This window comes from Saccoglossus kowalevskii, chromosome 20 (assembly GCF_978046115.1).
Source record: "Saccoglossus kowalevskii chromosome 20, keSacKowa6.1, whole genome shotgun sequence".
Classification (NCBI taxonomy): Eukaryota; Metazoa; Hemichordata; class Enteropneusta; family Harrimaniidae; genus Saccoglossus; species Saccoglossus kowalevskii.
In genome coordinates, this window is record NC_140660.1 from 9,489,320 (window position 1) to 9,514,739 (window position 25,420).

Consider the following 25,420-nt stretch of genomic DNA (forward strand, 5'->3'; position numbering starts at 1 on the left):
AATTGGAAACTACTAGAGAATATACACGGGTCCAAAAGAAAACATCCTAGGGTAGCATTCTCTAAGAATAAAGGCCTTGTTTAAGGGATCATCCCCAGGGCAATCGTGTGCCCCAGGTCTACCAGTTTTCTTAATTATTTTTGTTTTCGCTGTGTGAAAACAGATTATTTTTCCTCTGCAAGCTGTACTGGACAAAAGAGGCAGATTACAGTTTCTTCACTGGGCTTTTCTAGAAATCTAGTGTTTGGGCGAACAACTCTGACTTCCGACATCACTGTAAGGCCTTTCTATTATTAAGGCTCCAGTTTTGCCTGTTTTGGTATACTTATAGTGTACCTTTGGTATGCGTAAGGTATACCAGAACAGTTTTTTATTTGGTAAGGGTAGGTGGAAAGGTGAAGGAAAGTGATCGTGAAAGGCTGGTATGCGTCATGCTAAAAAGTGTAAATCCCCAGCCATGGCTAGCGATGTGTCTAATCCTATGAGTGAAAAATGTTTCCCTCCCCCTAGGGACTGAGATGAGGCTTGACTCCTATCGCAAACTGAGGGTGATCGAGAGTTGCCAAGGTCCAACTCCCTGTTCAATGTAGTGGGATCGATGATAGAGATCTTCACAACCCTTCACTGGTGAGGTTACAGAGGCATCGAACCACGATCCTCGGGCAGATGGGCCAGTTTCTGGCTGCGCAGAGGAGGTATGTGAGGAGGTAAGTCCCTACTGCCCTCTTGGCAGGAACGGTTTCGGTCGATCAGGAGGCAGTTCTGAATCAGTGTGCCTATCCTACTCCGGCGGAGCGGAGCCCACCTGCCCAATGTTGCTGGGCCTTCCAGTTTAGTCCCCAATGGAGTGTCGGATCTTCCGGATCTGTTGTCCTAGTCGGACGGCACTCTACCAATGAGCCCGTGCTATTCCATCTTCACGTGTGGAGGCTGTCAATAAACTTGTGCAAGTGCAAGGCTTTTCTGCAGAGTTGTCCAAGTTCCTTGCTTCGGCACAATCGAACGCCACCAAACATTACTATGAGTTCTGATGGAGACTTTACATTGATTGGTGTAACAGAAGGGAGATTGATCTCAATCCCTCTACTAGTGAGGTAGACAATTTGTTCTTGTATTTATTCGATCAAGATATTGGTCAGTTTTGTTCCAAGTTTTATCAGAATCTGCTCGACTGAAACTGGCCTCGAATATAGTTAAGCAATAATTGCTTAAGTCTTTCCGCTCGAAGAGGCCGCGCACCAAGGGGCTAACGAATCCTCCATACTGGGACTTGTTGTTGGACCTAGTGACGTTACAACACATGAAGTATGTCACTATGAAAACAGTTTTTCTGTTGACTATGGCGTCAGGTAAGCGGCGTTCAGAGATAGGGCACTGTCCTTCAGTGACGGATGTGCTTCTTTTATGAACTTGCAAGTTATTTTGAAGACTCGAATGGGCTTTCTTGCCAGGAGTCAAATCCCAGTGCATAACCCTGAACTAAGCATTGATGTCTAGTGCTTCGCTCGAGCAGGATTCTGGAGATGTCAGAATGTCTTTATTAACTATTACCTGAGGGACCTCTAAGTGTTGGAGGAGGGTCTCCACAGGTTGGGACCATTGGTGACGGGTCAGACAGTGTTCATTGATCCAGCCCACACCACCAAGGGGCCCCATGCGTGAAAGTGTTAGCACAATGGCGCCTTCAGCCGAAACCAGCCTCCTTTTGCTTGACGCTGCTGGCTTTGTTCTGCGCTATCGAATCCAACCAATACAATGTTTTAATGCATTAAAATTGTTAGGGCCCTATTGTATTGTTCAGGTGGCCGGCTTCAGTAAGCCTCACTAAATTCAGGGGGGGGGGGTCTACTCTCGGCACCCAGTCCCTAAAGAGTCACCTGATTGGTTGTATCTCAGGAGAAGACTTCTTGTTGGTGAGTAGTTTTAGATTTCTCTCAGTTTTTGACCATTCCAGCCTTTTATGTCGAAAAATGTACATTTCAGCCATCAGACCTTCCCCACCCCCGGTGAGCTTGCTACTCCGCCTAACAAGTAATAAATAATATTTATTATTTCCATGGATTTTCTGATGTAGTAAACTATTAGGGTTGTACAAACCCGTTTGTTTACCTAATCATACCTACCAGAAAATCTGTGGAACCAGCCCACCTCCCAGAGCGTCCCGTTGTGGCGCATCAGAAGCATTTATGAGAATTAAGGAAACTGGCAGGCCTCAGGCGCATGATTGCCCTGGAGTTACCCCTTTGATCAGGGCCTTTTTCTTCGAGAATTCTACCCTAGGGTGTTATCTTTGGACCCTGGTATATTCTCTAATAGTTTCCTTTTGGGGCTGTCATCTGTAATTAAGCCTAACAAGTAATAAATGGAATTTATTATTTCCATGGATTTTCTGGTAGGTATGATTAGGTAAACAAACAGGTTTGTACAACCCTAATAATTCATAATTTTAAAAATTTCTAATTTTATTTTTTTAGGTATTGGTATATCGTATTTTATTTGGTGGCGCCTGACAAAACCTTGTCATAGCAGTAGGAATAGTTTCTTACAGCATGGTAAATTAAAATTATTATTATTTCTTCTGTCAGATTTGTTAATTTCGTAACAAGCTCTTCAAATTTCTATTTTTGGCAAAATATTTTGTCATTTTTAGTAAAAAAAACAAATTCTTCAAAACTACCAACTTAATTGCTTTGATAGTAGGTAGCTTGGGTGGACCTCAATCAATTTGTTCGATTCTCTCGTTTTAGCAAACATGTATGGTAACAAAATTATATTTACGACTTCCACTTGAAAACTATCAACCTGATTGCCTTGATATACATATATATATACCCTAGGTGAATGTTCATTTCTCTAATATTATCAAATATTTCTCTCATTTTGGGGGAAAATGCCATTTTTCACTTCTTCTGGAAAACTGTTACAATTGTTTTGTTATTTGATACATGTGCACCTTGGATTTACTTTTATTAAATGAGTTCTTTTTGTGAAATTAGGGTTACACAGACATATCCTTTAACCAATGAATCCACTACTTGAGTTCTAATAAATTAATCATTTGTGTGAGGACACTCATAATGAAATATAAACAAAGCCATTTCTCTTGTTGAGAATATTCACTTATATTCACTAAGATTACTCAGTACAGTAACTCGGAATGTATGGATGTATAATAAAGTGAAGAATAATAGGAAGTAGCTGGACAACAATATTCTCTAGATGTGCTCGTTTTGATTGTCATGTCAGGAATAGCATACCGAAATGAATAGTTGTGAATGTATTATTCAATCTTTAATGCTGAGCAATCACACTCACTTTGTTAGCACATGCTAATGACATGGACTGGGTATTACAATATGTGCAAGATTTAATCCGTAAATTGATGCAGGTTTCCTTAGCACGGATTAAGGTTTTGACCACTTATTATGTTAGCTATGCATGCCCTTTATTAAAGGTTTTGCTAAAACAGTGGAGCTATTTCGACTGTCAAATTTGTGTGTAGTTTCCACAAACAATAGTATCAAACATGATACCCATCTATATTTAATTTGTTTGATTTTTGATGCAATGAAGTGACATCTGTGTTGCTTCAGGTATGGCTTGGTGCTTTGAAAATAATACCCGGTATATATATATCGTTGCAATTATTGGTACATTTTTATCGTATAGTCTAGATTCACAGTGATGAATTGAAAGATACAAATTAAGCAAATTTAGGTCCCCAAAATCATATTTGAGGGCTGATGATGAAATGATTGGAAAATAAATTGCTAAACCATATTTATCCATGAGGTCCAACCTTTAAGGCTTTAATAATTAATTTAGATGAAAACCTGTTATTCTTCATCAAAACTATGAAGAGCTTGTACAAATTATTGAAAAATGTTTAGCTTTTTTATCTTGGGTCTACGTTCCCCAGCTAAAGGTCTGACCGAGCAAATAGCCCCATGGTTGTGAACACTCTAGTCTTAATTTGGAATGACAAAACAGAGTAATGAACTATTTAGATATACACAAGTATCAAAAATCATATTTTGATCATGACTTCAATAATTGAATATTCACACATATTTTTTTATACATAATCTTCTATTACGTTGGGGTGTATTTTGTTTAGTGAGCATGGAACTCATTAGGGATTATTTTTTTGTTATTTAACCTGATACAGACTCTGGGATATTTGATGTTGTAAGAGCTGTCAATGTTACCAAGGCATTTATTAGAACTGGAAGCACAACCCATCATGCCATTGAATATCTTAACCCCATGATTGGATTGCCTTCAAAGTCCTCCATTACAACAGAAAGCCCAAGACATATTGAATATCTTAATCTTATGCCGATTGGTAGATGCCCTTCGCCGACTGAAAGAGATCTTTTCAATGATATGATAAGTTCCATTAAGAAAAAGGTAATACTTAAGTTTTAAAACAATATCATGTCAGAAAACTGAATTGCTCATTGTTAGTTCCATATTTTGTGTTGAAGAGATTGGGTATAGAGAGTAGATATGTGTGTATTGGTGAGTGTGTGTGTGTTCCATGGTAAAGAACCGAAAAAAACTCTAAAATTTCGACCGGTTTTTAAATAATCTATGTTGGTAATCTGACGTGTTTTTACAGACAAAGTTAAGGTGCATTTTTGGACGGTCGAATCTTTCAGAATAGAAATCAGCAAATGAAAACAATGAGGATGATAGACAGTGAGCGTCAAATTGACATGAACTTCCCCATGTTTCACGGTAAAAGCAAAGGTCGTGGCCGAGTTGTAGCCTAAACAACTCAAAATCAAAAAAAAAGTCACCAATCAGTGATTACTATGACAAGAAAAACAAAACATCAAGACGCAGGTCAGAACAAAAATTATAGGTCAAAAGACAAAGCTGTCTCGCACTACCTAGGAAAACTTACGAATGAAGTACAGGTACCCTTTGGACAAAAGATACATGGAAGTTTAGCAACTGGGACAGTTTGTATCTCACCAACCCAGTGCAATATATCCGGTTAGAATCAAAGCTCACGTGTCCCATATTTGAGGAACCAGATTCTGCCGCAAATTCGCCCTGAGCCGTTGAAAGGCAGTTTGGATTAAACAAATAAAATGGGATTTCAAAAAATAAAATGGGACTTTTAAGGTGTATTTTGGCGTAATTTTTCGGATTTTTAAATCATTCCCGACGCCTAAAATAGAGTCTATGTTTTACCATAGTCATTGACACCTATTCAAGAGTATGATGTTTATTAGCTCCGCTGTCGACTTTGTCGAGCGGAGCTTATCATATGAGTGATTGTCCGTCTCCGTCGTCGTCGTCCGTGTCAATGTTTTACTTTTTCGACTTCTTCTTGAAAACTACAAGCCTGAATGCTTTGATACTTGGTGTATATGTACCTTGGGTAGACCTCTCTCAGATTTGTTCATTTCATGATGATATCTTCAATTCTCTAATTTTGGTGAATATTTTTGTCATTTTTAGTAAAAAGTGATATTTTCGACTTCTTGTTGAAAACCGCAAGTGCAATTGCTTTGATATTACATATATAGGTACTACATGTGGACCTCTCTCAGATTTGTTCATTTTGTAATGATATCTTTAATTCTCTAATTTTGGTGAATATTTTTGTCATTTTTGGTAAAAAGTGATATTTTCGACTTCTTGTTGAAAACCGCAAGTCCAATTGCTTTGATATTATATATATAGGTACTACATGTCGACCTCTCTCAGATTTGTTCATTTTGTAATGATATCTTCAATTCTCTAATTTTGGTGAATATTTTTGTAATTTTTGGTAAAAAGTGATATTTTCGACTTCTTGTTGAAAACCGCAAGTCCAATTGCTTTGATATTACATATATAGGTACTACATGTGGACCTCTCTCAGATTTGTTCATTTTGTAATGATATCTTTAATTCTCTAATTTTGGTGAATATTTTTGTAATTTTTGGTAAAAAGTGATATTTTCGACTTCTTGTTGAAAACCGCAAGTCCAATTGCTTTGATATTACGTATATATAGGTACTACATGTCGACCTCTCTCAGATTTCTTCATTTTGTAATGATATCTTTAATTCTCTAATTTTGGTGAATATTTTTGTAATTTTTGGTAAAAAGTGATATTTTCGACTTCTTGTTGAAAACCGCAAGTCCAATTGCTTTGATATTACATATATAGGTACTACATGTGGACCTCTCTCAGATTTGTTCATTTTGTAATGATATCTTTAATTCTCTAATTTCGGTGAATATTTTTGTAATTTTTGGTAAAAAGTGATATTTTCGACTTCTTGTTGAAAACCGCAAGTCCAATTGCTTTGATATTACATATATAGGTACTACATGTGGACCTCTCTCAGATTTGTTCATTTCATAATGATATCTTTAATTCTCTAATTTTGATGAATATTTTTGTAATTTTTGGTAAAAAGTGATATTTTCGACTTCTTGTTGAAAACCGCAAATCCAATTGCTTTGATATATTATACATATAGGTACTACATGTGGACCTCTCTCAGATTTGTTCATTTTCTAATGATATCTTCTGTTCTTTAATTGCCATGTGCATTGCTAACAGCGGAGCTATCTCAGCCGACAGGCTGCTTGTTGTGACTAGCGTGAATGAGTAAGCTTCGACATTGAGCTGTTATCACTGTAAACAATGTTAAATTATTCTTCAAATGCTCAGTTTATTTTTTTGAAAATAACTAATTTTTTGATTTAAAAAAAATCATGCCATTTTCCCATCGAAATCCAAGCCAAAAAATCAGACTACAACATCAGCAAGTCTCTTCTGTGTTGCGTTCAATAACATTAACATATTTAAATAAGCTAAGGTAATGTTAACACATTGACATCATGCAGCTTTTTGAATGGTTAATTATTGTTTTGACCTATTTGACCTAAGAGAACATGGCGGATATCCTACAGCATCGAGCGTTTATATGAGAACAGAATCATTTGCTTACGATGAAACTAAGTTAAATTTTATCTGTATTTCATAACAATTCAACAAATTTATTTTGTGTACATTATTATAATCACTACTGAGTAATAATCAACAATTGTGAAACGCAGCATGACCGGTTTTCGCAACCATGATCATTTGCTGCTACGCAATGCAGTTGTGTTCGTTTTTATTGAAACTTCGTTTAGAATATACTTTCGTTACCAATAAAATAAAAATCTCTCAGACAACCAGAAACTCGTTTGGGGGAAAACTAAAACTGGTCGCAATTTTCGAATAAGTCGTCAATTTTTAGTGGAGTCAAAAATTTGGAGGCAAATAAAATACTGAAACCCGGCAAATAACTAGGCGAACGAATTCTTAAAGGGGCCGAAATTTTACAGGCCGAGTTTTTACGGAGTTAGTAAAAGATATTTCACTTTTATGTATGCAACAATTGATTTTGCAATTTATACAACTCTTATTTATTTTATTCATTATAGTGAGCCCCTGATCAGAAAAGGGTTGCAATAAATAAATAAAAAATGTCAATTTGCATTTAAATAACAGAAAACCATGAACTATCAAAATGGTTTTAACCATTTATGTGTGGGCTTTTATTAGTCCCTGTTTGGATGCAGACGAGGAAACAGTGTCTTGTCTGTGCGGCCCTACCAGTATCTTGGTGTCTAGGTTGATCACATTCCAATTTCACACATAATTTTTAGGTAATATATGCATGCTGTTCGTTTAACTCTTGTGTTGATTCAATCTATTCTGCCATTCTGAAACTGGATCTTGGTCCTGCTTGGATATATTCACTACGTTCCATTACCCACCATAGACACCAGTCAGTCAAAATGACATCAGCTTCCTAGACCAGCAGACACATTTGTTGGCGGGACATCGCACATGATGTGATGTATGTGTGATATCATACAGTGTCATCTGGCTCGCTTGGCATGGTCTAGCTCTGTGAAACGCAGGATGCCGTTTTGGGAGCTTGTGTTTTCGCCAGCAAAGTGAGTCACGGGACCTCTTCTACTCTTAATGATGGGGAGATGGAGGGTGCAGTCTCAGAGCTTTGGGAAGCCACCAACCAGATGGTATAGGTGGAATCTGCGGGCCAGTTGGCTGATACCAATGGCAAGCAGACTGGACCCCAAGCGGAGAAAACGCAATAGCCGAAATCAGCACGCCCTGGCCAGAAGCAGCCAGGAGGCAAGTGCCCCTGCTCTCCCTTGAGAATACAAGTGTAAATACATCACACGTAAGCACTTGCATTTGTATAAATGCTAAAAATTGATCAAAATGAAGCATTGTGGAACAGGATCTAGGACGTGCATGGACATATTGTCTTTAATCTCAAGAATATCCATTGAAAACACTAGATCCTCATGCACGCCATTTTTTTCAGCTCAACAGACCGTAGGGTCAGCCATGTTACAGAGATGGTGCTGCATCTGAGGACATCTCCAAGTATAGGCTCAGGATATTCTTTCGAGCGTCGATGACATTTATTAAAATTAGCATGTAAAAGAGTTTCATTGCATAATAATCGTGATTGGTACGGTAGTTTGCTTCCTGCTTTTACAGACAACTCGCATTAATTTCAAAGTGCATGGCGGGTGAACGTACAGAACATGGTTGGCCCCTTTTCTATACTGGTATTCACTCAAGATGAACCCCGATGTTGCAATACTGAAGTAATCCATATTTCTTTTGAGTAGTAGTTTTCGAAATGCCAAAAACATGATCATCAAATCATAAAACCTGGTCATTGAACATTATAGTCTATTGAGACTATCTTGTATGGAGTGTGAATGAGCAAACTATTCTTCGACATGACTTGTTGGCAACTGTGAAAGATTTAAATACTTCCTCCACCTTCTGCGAATCAACAGCTTTTAGGGAAAAAGATCATCATCTTTTGTCGAAACCAGTGTTAACAGATTGCATTTTAACATCGTGGTTCTTCACTTGAAAAAAAAAATTACTTCATTAATGATCGGAAAACTTCATCTGTACAATACAGCATTTTGATTGGTTAATGAAAAACGTAACCTGTTAGGTCAAAAGAAGTTGTTCAGGTCAAATCATTATGAAAAACACCATGGCGGGAATTGCTTTGTATCGAGAGTTTCCATACGATCGAAAACATTCCACAGACCCTACCCATTTTTGCACCATAAATTCAGATGGTATGTAAACCGTATTGTAATAAAATGTGTGTATTTTTATGAACATGTTTATTACTTCATTGTAAAAATTGTCGTGGAAATCAATGACAACTTGTTTCACATTTGTTTCCACAAAAAGACGTAATTTTTCTCCAAGACCGGCGCTGTGAACAAAAAATGTAATTTGGATAATTTTTCATGGTTGGGAAGATGGTTCAATTTTGAACCTCCCCAAAAATTATCTTTTCTGAGATGGTCCTCGAGTATAAGCCCACCCCCAATTTTTCAGGGCCCTGGGCTTATATTCGTCGAAGTACATATGCACATATTACAATTTGCTTCACGATCTGTGAAATGCGGGTTTTCAAAAATAAAAAAAAAATCCTGTATTATATAAGGCCATACTTTTATTATCCCTTGTTTCGCAAACCCGCGGAATGAACAGGAGTCGAAAATGAAATAAAGTTAAAATTTTATTTCAGCGTAATTTCTTGCGCCCGCCGACTTGTAAGTGCAAAGAATTGCTAAAAAAAACTTATTTTTATCTTCAATTTTTTTCTCGCCCGGCATATAACAAACCCAAGTTGCATTTTCGTGAGAGTATCATTATCAAATTACCGAAGTCTCGCGCAGATGAGAAACAAGGTTATACATGGAATAAAATTTTATTTCAATTCTTCTCTCCGATCAATGATCTCTCTTACAACTTTTTGAGAATCACACAAATCTAATGGAAAAAAAGAATTAATTTTATTTTTTTCCGCCCTCAAAAAAATTGCCTTATAAAAACTCGAGAAACAAGGAATAAAAAAAGTCTGGTCTAACACACTAATCTAAAAAATTAATGTTCAAAAGACCAATGTTCGAAAGACCAATAGTGCAATGCACTTTTTAAATGACATGTATGTCTATCAAGTCATATTTCTGATAATTTAATGTGTGTGCTTTTGTCTAATAGAGCATAACTTTACAAATCTATTGTTTTTTCCAAACATAACATAAAGGAAATCGAAATACAAGATATCACTGATGAACTGAAGAGTGAAAAGAACAAATGTGTTGGCCAGTTAAGAGTACTGGCTGCAGAAATTAGGAATCACGAGAGGGAAGTACAAGACCTTAAGGAACGAATTTCAAGCCTACAACATACACTGGAAGAAAAGGTAAACAGTGCTATGATGTAACATTTACTGTGTCCCCAATTACAATACCACAAAGTCACAGATTTAGGTCAAATCTTAACCCAAAATCACCCAATTCACTACGTTCAATTATCCACCATAGACTCTGGTCAGTTAAAATGACTATTTTGAACTGTATGTATTAATCTGCGATTCAGCCAACGACTGAGAGAGAAATCTGGGTCAGGGGAAGGCCCACGACCTCATACATTTTCTTCCATATCACAAACCATGTGACAGAGGCAAGGCGAGCGACGCCATCTTGCCTTGTGATCACTTCTGTTTTTTCTCAGCATCGAGTATGCATTGTAGCAAAAACAGTGCAATTCTGTCTCCAGTTTTTCGACTGAGTTTTCTGAAGAAGCTGTGAACCATTGGTAACAGTAGATGTAGTGGCTAGTTGGATAAGTTTTCCTTATTTTGGAGCCTCTGTCTTTTTTTTTGTATGCAAAAAACTCAGATGACGCATTCGGCCACGTTTTCGGGTATATTTGTGCCAGCTTTTAAAAAACTGTAAGTTTGTTTTACTCATGCATGCCTCTGTGTAGCTACTGCGATATTGTGAATCAAGTGATACAGGCTTCAAACATCATTCTGTGAGTTTTCAAAATGAACAGGAAAAAAGAGAGCAGTCCGTTGATCTTCTTGCCTCCTAGGTTGCTCACCCAGAACCGATTCGGTCTTGCGGCAATTGCCTCTGGAGCTCCTGGGTTGGTAACCCCCATAGCAAAGTTTTACCACAAGATCATATATGCCAACTGGGGTTCTGAGGTCTGAGATTTGTTTTCAGGGCCGTGTGATTGTTGCAGAGACTGATCACGTTGATCACACATTCAGGGGGCCCTGTGGGCGTAAGTGAGTGCTAGAATGAGTGAAAGTACTCCTGTTTGTCTATCGGTACCTTCATACTGCTTCGAGTGGTAGGTGTTACAGCAGTGGATTCAAGGTTTCCCTGCCCCACTGCAAATCAGAGGACATCCGCGCAGTCTGCTCCTATGGGACCTGTTGCAAGTCCTTTTGTCGATTCCTGCTCGCAGCCTCCGATTTTTACCTAATTTGCATGATAATTAACTGATTTTTAGCTGTTACATGACTGTTCCACTGATATCTAAAGAACCACTCATTGGATTTTAATAAAACTTGGCACATAGATGCTCTTATCTAATGCACAGATTTGATCAGTTTTAGGTAAAAATCTGTGCAATATTAATTACCTAATTTGCATAATGATTAATCGATTTTTGGCTTTTCCACTGATATCTGAAGTACTAATCATCACAATTCAATAAAACTTGGTACAGAGATGTCATAGGACACTGCACAGACCTGATAGTTTTTAGGGTAATATCAGTACATATTAATTACCTAATTTGCATAATTAATTAATTTTCAGGTTTTGATATTTCAAGTAGTAATCATCACATTTTAATAGAACTTGGTACATAGATGTCATAGGACACTGCACAGACCTGATAGTTTTTAGGGTAATATCAGGACATATTAATTACCTAATTTTCATAATTAATTAATTTTCAACTGTTGATATTTCAAGTAGTAATCATCACATTTTAATAAAACTTGGTACATAGGTGTCATAAGGCACTTCACAGACCTGATAGTTTTTAGGGTAATATCATTACGTATTAATTATCTAATTTGCATGATTAATTAATTTTCAGCTTTTGATATTTCAAGAAGTAATCCTCACATTTCAATGAAACTTGGTACATAGTTACTCAAGGACTGCAGAGATCTGATTAGTCTTGGGGTAAATATTTGTGCATATTAATTAACTTATTAGCATAATTAGTTAATTTTCAGCTTTTCGCCTGATATCTCAAGTACTAATCATTATATTTCAATGAGACTTGCTACATAGATCTTCTAGGACTATACAGAGACCTGATTAGTTTTAGGGTAAATGTGGATATTAATTACCTAATTTGCATAATTAGTTAATTTTGTCCATGAATGTTCCACTGATATATAAAGAACCACCAATTGGATTTTTAATGAAACTTTTAAAGAGTACTCATCATCACATTTCAATGATCCTAGGACTATGCAGAGACCTAATTAGTTTTTGGTAAATATATATGCTTATTAATCACCTAATTAACATAATTAATTAACGCTGATATCTCAATTAATGATCATCACATTTGAATAAAATTTGGTACATAAATGCTCTAGGACAATAGACAGGCCTGATTAATTTTTGGTTGAAATTTGTTCATATTAATTCTCTAATAATAATTCATAGTTTTTTTGTTCTAATCACATTTCAATGAAACTTGGTACATAGATATTACATTACGCAGACCTTATTAGTTTTACACTCAAATCTGTTCATATTAGTTACCTGATTTACATAATTAGTTTTCAGCTTTTCCATTAATATCTCAAATACAAGTAATTTTGAATTAATTGTTAAAAAATGTGTCTTCAATACTTTTAGCACACAGGAGTCCTTTCTGAGATTTCTTTGATTTTCCTGAGTCCTGCCACCATTACTGTCACTCAGACCCGCTGACGATCCATGAGGGGACTGGCCTGGCCATCAGATGTGTCTCAGGCATGCCCTTGATTAGGCGATATCTGATTTGGCGTGTGCAACCTCGGGTGGTCCTTCAGAGACTGTTCTTCATAACGACTATGTGAGCCACGCTGTGGGGGTGATGTATGTAACATCAATCTTAGTGATCCTATTCCCATCCTCCATCCTGAAGCAGTCACTCGGTAGTGCTGTCACTTCAGGGATCCAGACGGTGGGATTCAAAACAAAACAAACTGCATGACTCCTGGTCCGACCATGTCCTGGTGGAAACACACAGATGGTGTTGATGGGCGAACCCTGTGGAATAGAGCCCTAAGTCCCAAGGGTGAAACAATCTCATTCTTAACCCTTTCCGCTGGACCAAGTGCTACCCAATCAAGGCAGTGTTTGATTCCAGAGCCAGCAGAGTCTGGAGCCAAATCTCATGCACGACCGGATCCCCAAGTTCCTTCCCCTGAACCTGGTACCACAATATTTTGGTTCAGTAGAATAAGCAAAGGGGGATGGCTGCGTTCATGGAATATTTCGGCAGTTAAGTCAATCCCCGCCCTGAGAGTAGAGTTGCGACCCTCAATTTTCGAGTTTTCGACCGGCCCACTGGAACTCATTGTTTTGCGCCTCAAGCACTCTGAAGTCTCAAAGGCGGAACACACCAGCCTCATAGACCAGCATACTCATCTATGACGACTATGCAGGATATCCTGCAGTGTCATCTAGCTCACGCGCCAGAGGCTGCCTCTGTAGAGTGGGATGCTGTTTTGGTTGTTTTCGTAGACGAACTGAATCACAGGGTGCATTACCGCCTCACTTACGCAGAGTGGACCTGCCTCATACGCTTTCATTTGAGGATGGAAAGAGCAGTCTCGATACTTTGAAATCCCACTGACCAGTTGGAACAGGTGAGACCCTCAGGCCAGTTTGGCTTCTGTGAAGAGCAAGTTGAAAGGACCCCAAGCTGAGAAAATGTAAAGACTAAAGTTGGCACCCACTGACCAGGAGTAACCAGGATACAAGAGTCTCGGCTTTTCCCACGGAGGAGAGATCACCGCCAAACCCACATAGATTATGGTGTGATCTGGCTTGGAGACACTGCGTAACAGATCCCTGGACTCTCCGGGTGGAAGATGCACGGTTACAAGATCCCGCTGCAATCTCCACCTCCCCTGTCAACAGCCCCCGTTGAAGTCATCAGAAGCAATCCGACATGAGTTAGACAGTTTGCTTACAAAGGGCACTATACACAGTATAGAGGGCCCAGCACGCTTCTGCTTGCTAGTGTTGGTGGTTCCAAAGACTACTGGTGGATGCAGACTAAATCAGTATGTGCTTTTTGGAAACACCAAGCACTGTTTCACTCTCTAGCTCTGTTTCTGCTGGTTAGCCTCGTTAGGCTTGAGCAGTACTTTCCTGTACATACTGATGCATCCAGCGAGTCAGCTACAGTACAGTTCTCGCGGAAGCTTTGGCTTTTGTGGCATCATTGTCGCCTACGCATGGCTTCATTGTCGCCTCAGCATCACATCATTGTGGCATCAGCTTTGCGTCATTGAAAATTGAAGCTGTGTTCGCCTCGCTATTTTGTGGCATCATCGTGGCCTCAGCTTCGCAGTCTCATGGCATCAACATGGCATCAGCTTCAACTTATTGTGACATGAGTTGGACCTCATTATTTGCACGCAGAAGGGCAGTAGACAAAAACATGTACAGAAGTTCGATATGTAATCGATTTGAAATTCAAGGCGAATAAAATAATATGATCAAGAGTATTTATGACATTTTAAAATGATATCTTGTTTAATTATTTTAGTGTTGCGAGTATTGGGCACCAAAAACTTTGCGAAGTACATTACAATCGGCAAGGTGACGAGTTTCATATTGACTGGAAGGAAAATCGTGATAAATTCAAATCACACGATGCAATCGTCGTTCTGATACAACACAATTTGCTGTATACGAAGTGAAACTGTTCTTGTTATAAAATTTACCGTTTTTCGCTCATTTTATTTGCTGCTAGAAGAGCAGATTCAGATTCCTCATTTCGGTGGTATTTTTCTGTGTTTCGTTTAGTTTTAGCCGAGTCCTACCCCATGCCCCAACTACTAAAACATGCAACACACACGTACGCCGCCTGGTGCGTCGGCGTCGTCGCCAGTCATCTTGATACAAAGTTCCAAAACAAGTGCGTACATTTCCAACATATGATTGGATGGTTGTGGTGGCGTCAGTCTGGTAAAACTTGACAACCAATTCTCAAAATTGAGTCACGATCAGTGATCTGAGCTCGATCTATACGTACTTTAAAAGTATTCTCACAAACATATTTTCGAATGAAAACGAGCCACATGCCCTGTAAAAAATCGAATAGCACTTGACATGCAGAAATAATTTATTGGGCTTCAGAAAAAAAAAAAAAACGTGTTCATTTCGTGTGGCGTAAATATTTGGTCCCCAGCCGATGAACAATTTGAAAATCATGATTCACACGGAAGTCCTTCGATACTGAAAATCATCGACCCCAGTCTGGTTTACCTTATTTCCCAACTTGCAAAACTGATTTGTATCTCAGCCCTGTTTTTTTTTCTTTTTTTTGAACTGAGGTAAAATCCCATCCATTTGTCAAAATAAACCGATGTTTTCCAGTGAATAATTGCGAAGCCTGTCACAGCACAAAAAAAAAATGGTACGACGACCCTTCAATTTGCGTTAAATATGTTTTGTTACAACATCATTGATTGGCTGATAGTCACCTGATCGGAGCACGACCTGGGTCACAGAACCATATTAGTCCGTATTATCAACAGGACTTTGCGAGGAAACACACCCACATTTTCAACCATTTTAGCGCGGAAGTTGCCAACAAATGTCGAAAACTCATGAATTTTATAAATTCGAATAAAATAAAGCTAGCGATTCGTAAGACTGGTTAATAATATATCCCCCGATGCTCTTCGATTTTTTTATATCAAGGTGAGAAATGGATACTAGTAGTTGAAGTTCCATCGATTTCAAGGCGACTATTTAACCGCGACAACTCTACGCTCTGTTGTAGTTTCGCGAGGTAAAACAAAAATACAATAAATAGTACTTGTTTAATTATTTGGTTTTACAGCCCGCAAATTACGGGACATGATCCCCATGAATTGCGATAAATAAATGCTGATTGTGTTGAATGACGGACGTCGGGACCGTTTGGAGAAACAAATTACGGTCGGTAGACATTTCAAACAAATGAAATTATTAACGAAAGACGAGATTTTTCTAGGTATTTACGATCATACCAAATATATACAAAATTGACAAATACACAAAGAGATGTAATAGTAGGTCATTTTTATTTTAGCCTTAGAAATATTTTCTTTCACTCAGTCCACGTCCATGCGTGGGAATTCTATTTAGCTTCATGGTCCTTCGGCTTGTCTTCTGCTTGGGGGGAAACAACAATAATTATACAAATCGTAAACTCAACACAATCAGGAAAAGAAACCCAGACAACCATGTTGTACTTCTGTTGAATACATTTTGTAGCAGTGCGTCACGTCGGAATATTGTCTAAAATAAAATATTCAATCCCAGCCTAATCTAGGTCAAAGGGTCAGATTGCGTGCATATAATTATAGATAGTTAAAACAAAAAGTATTTGAACTTTTGACGGTTGTTCAACATCTATGCACGGTTACTAAACTAGTAACCGTGATCTATGAAAACCAGAAAATTTTTAGTAGTCCGAATTGTTGCACGGTCGAAAATAAAACGGAAATTGACCGGTCAAAAGCGGAAGTGGTCAAGAGGTTTGGGGGAAATGAGTAGAGTACTTCTTTGTTTGATGAAGCGATGCTGATGCCACATTGTCGCCATAATGAGGCCACAATGAAGCGAAGCGATAACCGCCTAACTTTTTAATGTCGCGACATTGAAGCCATGCTGAAGCCATAACAATGCCATAATGATGCGATGCTGAAGCGAAGGTGAAGCTGAAGTGAAGCCAAAGCTTCCGCGAGAACTGTACTGTACTCCTTCGATTCGCCTATTTGGGCCAAGTAGTCAAGTTCAGGGTGCTCTCCTTCGGGTTATGCACGGCTCCATACGTGTTCACCAGACTATTGAAACAGATGGTGCTGCTGCTGCACTGGGTGTCAATACACATCAACCTGCACCTAGACGACTGGTTGCTACACAACCAAAACAAGGGGTTGTTGGCTGAACAAGTAAGGCTAACACAGGATTTACTACATCAGTTGGGCTTCCTAGTTAATTAAAAAAAAGTCCCATCCACACCCAGCACAGCGTTTGGGTTTCTGGACATGGAGTCAACACAGAGGTGGGCTTGGTACGACCATTGCAGTCTTGTTGCCTAGCACTAAGCAGCCTAGCCGAACGATTAGTCAACATTCCCCTTGTGTCTCTCCAAGAGCTGATGTGTATATTTGGAATGATGACCTCATTTTGCAGGGTAGTTCCCCAAGCTGCCTACGCAGCCACCCAGTACAGCACACTTTGTTACAGCACCAGGCGCACCTACAGGAACTGGAGAAGCGAATAACTTTCTCGAACCAAGTGAGGGATGCCCTGGTAGACGACAATTGCCAACCTCATGCAGGGTTATGACTCTGATAACAGATGCCTTCCTCACAGGTTGGGGAGCGCATCTATTGGATGAACAAGCCCAAGTAATATGGCCCCTGCATTGGGTTCAGGGCCACCATTTCAATTGGCTCGAACTGAAAGCAGTGCACTTAGCACTGATACACTTTTAGAGCCTTGCTCGCACGGACAACACAACTGTGGTCTCCTATATCAACAAGGAGAGGGGACCAGATTCCCATCACCATCAGTTCTGGCATAGCAAATTTGGTACCTGGAATTCATTGTGGAGCTAGCTGCACATCACCTTCCAGAGGTGCAAAACAGTCAAGTGGACGCTCTCTCATGGCGATTCCATTTCCAAAACACAGAGTGGCAGATACTCCAAGGGGTAGCCTCCAGACTGTTTCGGCTGTGGGACCGTCCGAAGTTAGACCTATTCACCACACCCCAGAATGCCAAGCTCCCAACGTACATCCAGGATCCCGGACCAGGGACACTTTGTCAATCCTGTGGACCAAAATGGACATGTACGCCTTTCCTCCTTTTTCACTATCGCGCACCTGCACTTTGACGCTGGTGGCGGCCAGCTGGCCAAGCAAGGCCTAGTTTCCACTGCTGTTGGAAATGTTAATCGAAACACCAGTGGTGCTTCCTTACCGTATCTGCTGTTCCAACCGAACTACGCACTGCCGATGTGCCCAGCATTGTACCACTTACACACATCAAGGCTTACAGTTGACTTGCTCAGGTTTATCAAATGACCTGGCCAGGGTGAATAGGGATTCCACCAACGAAGCCTACATCCCAAAATGGTGGATGTACGTTGATGGAAGTAGTGGAAGGGAGTTTGATCCATGCCATTCCTCTGTTGGCCAGGTAGCTGATCGTTTCGACCATTTCATAAATTCTTTGGGAACAAGACTAGCCGATTGTCCTATTATTAAGAGACGGTTTCCTGCTTTCCATCAGAGACCTAGACCCTGAACGAGGGAATCACCCAATTGGGACTTGTCGGTTGTTTTTTCAGCTTTAAGCAGACCACCCTTGCAGCCTCTGGGTTCAGCACCACTAAAATATTTGACGTCAAAAACAGTCTTTCTCGGGTAGGCGTGTTTTTGAGGTAGGGGCCTAGTCCTTCTCGAACATTTGTGCAGTCTTTATGAACAATCAAGCCCTGCTGAAGACACGAATCAGGTTTCTTGCCAAGATCCAAATCCAAGGACACAATCTTTAGCCGATCATCATTTCCTGTCTGGCCAATACTGTCAACTTGAAGGATCAAGAGGAGTTGCTTCTTTGTCCAGTTCGAGTATTGAGTTACTATGAGAACGGTACTAGGGTGTTGAGGCAATGCAGCAAGCACATGTTTATGTGTTATAGCCATGGTTAGCAGGACAGACCAGCCTCCCTGACTTCCATTTTCAGGTGGATGACAATGACAGTGTGTGAGGTTTATGACCATCTGGCATCCTCGACACAGGGTCTACAGAGATACCAAGTACGAGTGCATGAAGTTTGTGTGATCGCTAACTCTTGGCTTTTGCATCAAGTGCCTCCCTCGAGCATATACTGATGATGGGCTTTTGGAGAACGCAAACGTCTTTACCAGTTACTACCTAAGATACACTAAAACAGTTGAAGAGGGTCATTTTGGGGTGGCCCCCATTGTAGACCCGCCCAGACGACTGCAGGGATCCCTACGCATAGGCGTTAGAGTAGTCTCCGCTACAAATTTGTACAGAAAAGTTTCTCTCATCAGCACTCATTGGACGTGCCCAGGTCTCGCTTTCGATCTATGCCCTCATGAGGAACTGTTTTGGCCTCTTTTTCTTTGGAATGCTAGCCACCCACGAATTGGGCTCTGGGTCTAGCGTCCTCGGGCATGTCACCCTATCAGCAACTGCTTTGTTATGGGGATGACACTGGCAAGGTAAGACTCTGTAAATCACTGATCTTAACTAGGTGGTAGTCATAAGTAGGGAATATCGTCCCAGGCTGGGACACCCTTTATTGTTTCTGTTTTTGCTCGGAAAACCCGCCACCTTTCTGCCTACAGTTCAAAATAGTCATTTTGACTGACCGGAGTATATAGTGGGTAGTGAATTTAGGCAGAGGCTTTTCAACTTGGCTATTCACATAGTTCATTCCACCATAGACTCCAGGTCCCTCCTGACCACCCCACTTTTCTGTAGCGATTGGCTTTGTCCTCGTTTATGAAAAATAAAGCAGAAGTGATCATAAGGCAAGATGGTGTCTCCAGTCTTGCCTCGGTCACATGGTTTTATGATGTGAAAGAAAATCTATGAGGTCATGTGGCTTACCCTGACTTAGATTTCTCTCTCATTGGCTGAATCGCAGATTAATTAATTTAGTCATTTTGACTGACCGGAGTCTATGGTGGGTATGAACTGTAGAATAGGCGAGTTGAAAACCCTCTAATTAATATTCAATAGTTTTAGCACTTTTATATGCATATGTAAATAGACAAGAATACACATCGATCAATCTTTATACATATCATACACACATAACTAAATTATGCTTAGTATGGTTCTCTTCTACAGAGGTATTGCATTAAATTTGGTATTAACCACTCACCATGCAACGCATACCTGGTTATTAGGAAGAGTAATAGCTAGTTCAGTATTATCTTTTATTAGATTGTTTTTAAAAAATATTTTCCTGTATTATATTACACTAGTCTAAAAATGAATGTTCAAAAGGTCAATGTTAGTTATTACTAGTGCAATGCACATTGTAAATGACGTGCATCTATCAAGTCATATTTCTGATAATATACCTTGTGTGTCTAATAGAGCATACATGTAATATGTGGTACATCTGTGACATTACTTTACAAATCAATTGTTTTTCCAATTGTATTTTTTCTAAACATAATTAAAGGAAACTGAAATACAAAGTATTACTGACGAACTGAAGCGCGTACAAAAGGAATGTGATGATGATCTGACAAAAGTACTGGCTGCAGAAAAGAGGAGTCATGAAAATGAAATACAAGACCTTAGGCAACAAATGTCAAGTTTGCAGTGTACGCTGGATGAAAAGGTAAACAATTGTACAATGTAAAATTTCCTGTGTCTGTTTATGTCGTTCCCAATTACATTGTCATAAGGGCAAAAACAGGCAGAGTTAGGTCAAATATTAACCAAAGATCACCTATTAATATTAATTTCTTATTACTTAGTATGTGGGCTCTCAACCAGTTTAAAATTACACACTTCCTTATACAATGCAATTACTACAAAACAGATAGCGATGACCTCTTCAACAAACACAACATACTCCAGGACAATTACTCTGACAATGAAAATTGTATAAGCATACTAAAACTAAAAGATAAACAAATATTAAAAGAGTTAAGTAAATTTATTTACCAGTGCTTTATTATGAGGGAAGACAGTTTAAAAAAAGGATTACCAACAAGTCATATTGTTGATAATCCAGTGTGTGTGACTCTGTCTAATGGAGCATAATATGGTGTGCATATTTTATAGATTCTCTATACAGTACATCTGTGGCTTTACTTTTTTTTTCTAATTCTATTTTTTTGGCAACATAACAGGCAACTGGAATACAAATAATAACTGATGAACTGAACTGTGAAAAAAAGAAATGTGAATATCAGGCAACAGTATTGGCTACAGAAATGATGAATCATGAGAAGAAAGTACAAGGATATAAACAACAAATTTCAAGCCTGCAACATACACTGGAAGAAAAGGTAAACAGTTCTATGATGTGAAATTATCATTGACTGTTTACGTGTATGTCGTCCCCAATTACAATGTCACAAGGTCACAGGTTCAGACTGCCTGTCTGAAAAATACACACTTGCCCAATCATTCTCTTGTGGTACGGTTTATCTTATTTAGGATTTGGTGGTCGTGATAGAATTCTGTGTTTATTTCGCAGTTTGAGCATTGTCAAATTCGTGGTACTAAAAATCAATGTTTCCAGATTGTCAAAATACATTTGGCCACTCAAAAATCATAATTCACGCCGCAGCAGTGGTGAGGTATTTAACGTATTGCCATATTCCATACATACCATATATTATCATATTCATCCGGAGCCCAGGATTCTGAACATAGAGTTGCCAAAAAATTGGGGTGGACATCTCTTAAAAAAAAAGAAAATTCATGCAGATGAAACTGTGGCAGGGAATAGAACGGCAAATGAAAACATGCAACAAAAATAAATTAACAATATGCAACATTAGAAGTAAAACAAAAATAATTCGATACTGTGTGATAATATTAATAAAAACAAAAGTAAGTAAGATGTATGAAGCTGTTCGAATTACAGTTGTGTGTAAAGCCATAAGCACGTCTGTTTTTTTAGCTCCCCTGCCAACTTTGTCGAGTGGAGCTTATCATATGAGTGATTGTCCGTCGCCGTCCGTGTCAATGTTTTACTTTTTCGACTACAAACTACAAGCCTGAATGCTTTGATACTTGGTGTATATGTACTTTGGGTAGACCTCTCTCAGATTTGTTCATTTCATGATCATTTCTTTAATACTCTAATTTTGGTGAATAATTTTGTCATTTTTGGTAAAAAGTGATATTTTCGACTTCTTGTTAAAAACCGCAAGTTCAGTTGCTTTGATGTTACATATATAGGTACTACATGTGGTCCTCTCTTAGATTTGTTCATTTCATGATGATATCTTTAATTCTCTAATTTTAGTGAATATTTTTTTAATTTTTAGTAAAAAGTGACTTTTTGTTGAAAACCTGTTCTTTTGATATTATACATATTGTTCATTTTCTAATGTTTTTTAATTGCAATGTGCATTGCTAACAGCGGAGCTATCTCAGCCGACAGGCTGCTTGTTTAACTACTAGACTGCAAAAACATGCAAGTGTGAAGTTGGATTTTTCGCATGAAAATCGCATGATAAAATACAAAAGTGGCCGGGAGAATTAGTACAATGAATTGAAACATTTTTTGATTATGTAACAGGAGACCTATATTGCATCATATAAAACAACATTGCAATGCTTTTCGATGGCGCAGAATGATAGCCCAACTAGTGGGCAATTTCGATAAAAAAAGAGCTGTAAACTCAATAGATCAAGAATGGAAATGTTTTTTAAACTTTGTAACAATTGACCTAGATTGCGTCCTTGAAAACAAAACTGGTTCGTATGCGAATAAAGATTGCAGAATAATTTTTCGTTTCCAATAGTTTTCTACTTTTCGATGTCTCTACAAATATTATAACAGTATTTGACATAAAAATATCCTGATTAATTGCGTTGATAAACAGGTTTGAAAATCATTGCCGTAACTTCATTTTGAACCCAGAATAGGGCACAGTATGAATTTCTTCCTCGATGGGGCAAAATGAGGCGCGCAGAATACGGCGCAGAATGATGGCACATCTAGTGCATGCAGAATACGGCGCAAAATGATGGCGCATCTAGTGGGCGCACAATGCTCATTTTGGGATAATTCGATGGCTCATTCTGGCGACGCAGAGTACCGATCTTGAGTTCTACACATACCTCACCCTTTTGATTTCTTGCTCTCCATTTAGTAAAAGTCATACCTAGTTCAGTATTTATTGGATCATTTGCAAGTTTTTACATATTTTTTGGTCTTGTTACATAAAAACACACCAGTCTAAAAATTAATAATAATTGTGAATGTTCAAAACACCCATGTTAACCAAGTGTGAAATACAAAAAGGACAGTACTGCATTTGCTCTATTAGTAGTGCAATGCACTTTTAAATGGTATGTTTGTCTTTCAAGTCATATTTTTGATAATACAGCATGTGTGCTTCAGTAAGCATCTATGGTACCGGTATATATATTTTCTAGAATCTCTATATGATACATATGTGACTTTATTTTACAAACATTTTTTTTTCCAATTGTATTTTTTTTCCAAACATAATTAAAGGAAACCAAAATACAAAATACCACTAAAGAACTGAAGCTTAAACAGCAACAATTGTATGGTCAGACAACAGTACTAGCTGCAGAAAAAAGAAATCTTGAGAAGAAAGTACAAGACCTTAAGCAACAAATATCAAACCTGCAACATACATTGGATGAAAAGGTAAACAGTGCTACAATGTAAAATGTCCTCTGTCTGTTTATGTCTTCCCCAATTACATTGTCACAAGGTCACAGGGTCAGGTCGAACATTAACCAAAAATCAAAAGATTGTTTTTACAATTGTATTTTTTTCCAAACATAGTTAAAGCAAATAGAAATACAAAACATCACTGATGAACTGAAGCATGAACAGAAGAATTGTGAGGATCAGGAAGATAAACTTGACGCAAAAAAGAATCATGAAGAGGAAGAACAAGATGTTAAACCACAAATGTCAAGTCTGCGACATCTGGAAGAAAAGGTAAACAATGCTACTATGTGAAATTCACCGTCTCTATTTATCTTGTTTCCAATTTTGATGTCACATGGTAATAAGGTCAAATATCAACCCAAAACACCAAATAACATGCAATATTTTTACCACCTCATGTGCAGCTTCTTAACTTTGTAAACTTACACAATCCGTGTAATACAAGGATAATTGAAAGTAGTGGGCACTAATGTAGTTCAATACAATTATTTACCTAAATGGAAACAAGAATGAAAACCATACAATCTTACACATATGACACCACACATGAACACCACACATGTGTCTCCTTTCCGACAGTATCGACCCTTAAAGTAAGCCATTGACCTCCACCTAGCTGCTAGTCGATCAAAGGTTTTAGTTTTCTCAATGTACTGTTCAGTTCTGTTTCATTTAGGTTAAGTAATGATTATTTGCACTAGTTTGATATTTTGAAGAACTTTGTGCGACTCAAAATTCACAAAAATTGTAAGGGCAACAGTGAGTTATATTGTTATATTTGCATATCTTCCATGTGTGTATTAAGCACACAATGGGAGTCTTTGCAGTAGCATTTTGATGAAACTTAATACACAAATGCTCAGAGACAATGTGCAGACCTAATTAGTTTTGGTACAAATCCCATGCATATTAAAAACCTAATTTGCTAAATGATTTGTCAAGTTTCAACTTTTCTACTGATATCTCAAGTACGAATCATCACATTACAATGAAACTTAATACACAGATGTCATAAGACAATGCAGAGATCTGATTAGCTTTGAGTAAATATCCATGCATATTAATTTCAAAATTCAAATAATTAGTGATTTTTAGCTCCGCTGTCGAATTTGTTGAGCGGAGCTTATCATATGAGTGATTGTCCGCCGTCATCATCGGCCGTCGTCCGTGTCAATGTTTTACTTTTTCGACTTCTTCTTGAAAACTACAAGCCTGAATGCTTTGATACTTGGTGTATATGTACCTCTCTTAGGTTTGTTCATTCCATGATGATATCTTCATTTTTCTAATTTTTGTGAATATTTTTGTCATTTTTTGTAAAAAGTGATATTTTCGACTTCTTGTTAAAAACCGCAAGTCCAATTGCTTCTATATTACATATTTGGGTACTACATGTGGACCTCTCTCAGATTTGTTAATTTTCTAATGATATATTCAGTTCTCTAATTTTGGTGAATATTTTTGTCATTTTTAGTAAAAAGTGATATTTTCGACTTCTTGTTAAAAAACGCAAGACCAAATTGCTTTGATATTACATATATAGGTACTACATGTGATCCCCTCTCAGATTTGTTCATTTCATGATGATATCTTCAATTCTCTAATTTTTATGAATATTTTTGTCATTTTTGGTAAAAAGTGATATTTTTTACTTCTTGTAGAAAACCGCAAGTCGAATTGCTTTGGTATTACATATATAAGTACTACATGTGGACCTCTCTCAGATTTGTTCATTTTGTAATGATATCTTCAATTCTCTAATTTTGGTGAATATTTTTGTCATTTTTAGTAAAAAGTGATATTTTCGACTTCTTGTTAAAAACCGCAAGTCCAATTGCTTTGATATTACATATATAGTAC

The 25,420-nt window shown here is 38.1% G+C and overlaps 1 protein-coding gene across 1 annotated transcript; it reads left to right on the forward strand.

The window, feature by feature from the left end:
• The first annotated feature begins 1,339 nt into the window (after positions 1-1,339).
• LOC144358034 (uncharacterized) lies at positions 1,340-23,851 on the forward strand. Its single transcript, XM_085494356.1, has 8 exons — positions 1,340-1,349; positions 2,475-2,552; positions 4,169-4,410; positions 10,123-10,281; positions 20,345-20,506; positions 21,024-21,182; positions 23,372-23,530; positions 23,672-23,851. The coding sequence occupies exons 1-8, from the start codon at positions 1,340-1,342 to the stop codon at positions 23,849-23,851; spliced, it is 1,149 nt and encodes a 382-aa protein (XP_085350482.1).
• Positions 23,852-25,420: the final 1,569 nt, after the last annotated feature.